We start from the raw sequence: 3,128 nt of genomic DNA, 5'->3' as shown, positions 1-3,128 counted from the left end.
TTTCTGTACTGCCTCTTGGCCGCTGTGATGGCTTTCATCAGCCTGTACTTCGCAGCTTTGTACTCCGTCTCATCGCCTGATCTGAATGAATGAGAGCAAGCACGCAGTATGTGGCGTACCTGACTATTTATCCAGGGCTTCTGGTTGGGGAACCTCCTGACTTGTATGGTGGGCACAGTGTTGTCGATACAGGTACTAATGTATCCAGTCACATACTCAGCATAGTCCTGTACGCTGACAGAAAAGTCCTCTGAGGTGGCTGCAGCTTTAAACACATCCCAGTCTGTCTGGGCGAAACAGTCCTGCAGGATGCCTTCAGTCTCTGGGGTCCAGAGTTTAATTTGTTTGGTGACAGGGTTTGTTTGTTTCAGTCTTTGTCTGTAAGCTGGATACAGGAACAAAGAAATGTGGTCTGAGCGTCCAAGGTGGGGGCGGGGTGCAGCCCTGTATGCACCACGTATGTTACTGTAAACATGATCCAGAGTGTTCTTGCCCCGAGTGGGAATGTTCACATGTTGGTAATATTTGGGGAGTACAGTCTCTAAATTGCACTGGTTAAAGTCGCCTGCAGCGATAAATACAGCATCGAGGTGAGCTGTCTCTAGTGCGTTGATGACATCATAGAGAGCCTACACTCGCTTTGAGACCTCCAGCCACAGCACAGAGAGGAGGCACACACACCACCCAACCCCCCACCTCCCCTCTACTGTCTTGCAAGGCCAGGTACGCACAGTCCTGAGGAAGATCAACCCCTGCAAAGCAACAGGACCAGACAACATCCCTGGGAGGGCTCTCAGGGCATGTGCCAGCGAGCTGGCTGATGTTCATTGTTCCCACCTGCTTTAAGATGGTGGTTGTCCTCATTGTTGTTGCTGTTGCTGTTGCGGGAGCGGACAATGAGTTGTAGCTCCGGTGGTATGAAACCAGTAAATTCCCAGTGGCTTTGTGAGTTGGCGATACCCAGCAATGCCTGTCTGTTGTATGTTAGCAGTGCATGACATTTGTGCACTGCAGAAAAAGTAAAAAACACGCAAAAAAGAAATAAATGAAGAAAAAGCCAGCATTCGAGAGTGGAACGCGCAAACACGTCTGTCTCGGTGGGCGCCATGTTTACAATCCAATCTGGGGTTGTGGACATGCGAAGTGTACCACCGGTCAGTCAGTGCAGGTAGACTGGAACGCCAACGTCTACGCATTCAGCCTCAATGCTTTTTTGTGTTTGTGTGTGGCTGTTTTGAATGAGTTACCTGTTTTCTCCCTGTGCTCCCAGTTCCAACAACAAGCCCACTAACTGCTGCAGCTCAGCTTACACATCACAAGGTTACAGGAGGCGTGATGGAAACGTGTCACTCGGACTAGGAGTTAAAGGACATAGCCCCTGATTTTCTCTGTTTGTGTTATGCAGAAAGCCCATCTATAGAACATGGTGTATGCTGCCTAATGTGTGTGAGTGTAAACAGAGCAGAGATCACTGACTCTGTCTTACTGAAGACTCTCTACAAAATGATGGAGTTGTTTATTTCCTAATGTGTGACAATGACCACTAAACCACTTTTGAGAAATGATTCACCACAGTTTTGCAGCTGTATGTTGGAGCTGACGTTTCAGCGACTGAGCTGTTTTCTCTCTGTTTCTGTTTGCAGGTGCAGGTTGTAATGGGTACAGCAAAGCAGTGGATGGGGAGGGTGGAGGAGGAGAGGAGGAGGAGGAGGCACAAGGAAGAGGAGGAGGTGAGCACAGGGGCACAGAGTGGGATGAAGAGCTGGATGGAGAGAATGAGGGAGGTGTGAGGATGACGAGAACCGACACGTTTCACTCAACCACAAGTTCAACGGGCACGCAGAAGAAGAGAGGACAACATGCCAAGAAACAGGTGAGACAACAGGCTACGGAGCAGGTGAGACAGGATAATGATGATAAACGATGATGAAAAAGTTACTGAGGATGATGCTGCTCTTCCTCCTCAGGTGCAGGGCAGTAACCAGGTGCAGCGAGCTCCTCGAGCATTGTTCTGTCTGAAGCTCAACAACCCCATCAGACAAGCCGCTCTCCAAATGGTCGAGTGGAAGTATCCTCTAATCTGTCCAGTTAGCTGCAGCTTTACGGCGGCGTGCTGGACTCAGAGGCTTGGTGGGAGGGGCTGGTGTGTACAGGTGTGGTACGCACAGCAGGATGTTGGTTACTGTAGTGTGGCTGCTGCATCGGTTTGTGCCAGGACCCGGTCTGACCTGAACACACACACACAAGTGTTACACTTTCCAAGGATGTCATTATGTCTGATGACCACCAAGTATAAACTCCCATGACCCGGTTAGAAGTTGTAGAGCATAGAGAGACCCTGTCTGAGAAGCCTCCTGGTTTTATGTGTCCTCAGTCTCAGTGATCCAGTGAGTGGACATCCATGGGGATGTTCAGCACACAGGCCTTCAAAATGTAAAGAAATATCAGCTGGGAAAAGTGGCTGGGTTTGTGTAGTATTACCTTATTAATTATGCTGATATTTAAACTTGTACCGAATGTCTGTACATGCTGTGTCCTTATAAATATAGGAAGGAGCAGACTACTCTGCTGGGTTGTCTTCTACTGACTGACACACAAGACAGTGAAACTGCTTTTATTTTGTTGGACCATGTTGAGCTCTTTAACCTGTCTGTCAGACCTTTTGACATCTTCATCCTGTTAGCCATATTTGCTAACTGTGTGGCTCTGGGAGTCTCCAAACCGTTTCCTGAGGATGACTCCAACTCTACCAACCATGACCTGGTGAGACCCTGCCACACAGCTACACACACAAAGCTGTAAATGACTGAATATCTTAGGTATCTTAAAGTTTGTCCTGAGGGTGGCGCTAAAGGAAAGATCATGGAGTCACTGGAATCTAAAGGGTTCATCTTCAGGAGAGTAGGGCCATACAGAGCATGCCTCATGCAGCTCTGGCCTGAGCTGTGTTTGATTTGATTTTGATTTGATTTGATTTATTCTTTCAAACATGCAGAACAGAACAAATGACAGCAACACACACATAATTACACAAATCCAACCAATGCTAATCCAAAATCAGTTTGCTTACACCTAGTACATGTTTGAATGGAGTAGGAAGAAGTCAGACTTATCCAGTCCTACCCCAT

General features: G+C 47.9%; 1 protein-coding gene across 1 annotated transcript in view; it reads left to right on the top strand.

The window, feature by feature from the left end:
* The first annotated feature begins 1,649 nt into the window (after positions 1-1,649).
* LOC109953066 (voltage-dependent L-type calcium channel subunit alpha-1D-like) overlaps positions 1,650-3,128 on the top strand; it is an 11,181-nt gene continuing 9,702 nt past the window's right edge. Inside the window, exons 1-3 of the mRNA XM_020588436.1 lie at positions 1,650-1,873; positions 1,968-2,068; positions 2,658-2,763. Coding sequence (XP_020444092.1) covers positions 1,793-1,873; positions 1,968-2,068; positions 2,658-2,763 — 288 coding nt within the window. The 5' untranslated portion in view covers positions 1,650-1,792. The remainder of the gene's footprint in view (positions 1,874-1,967; positions 2,069-2,657; positions 2,764-3,128) is intronic.

The sequence above is a fragment of the Monopterus albus genome, unplaced genomic scaffold (assembly GCF_001952655.1).
Source record: "Monopterus albus unplaced genomic scaffold, M_albus_1.0 scaffold540.1, whole genome shotgun sequence".
NCBI classification, from domain to species: domain Eukaryota; kingdom Metazoa; phylum Chordata; class Actinopteri; order Synbranchiformes; family Synbranchidae; genus Monopterus; species Monopterus albus.
Note: the sequence above shows the minus strand (reverse complement) of the source record. Positions and strands in the feature narration are given on the sequence as shown.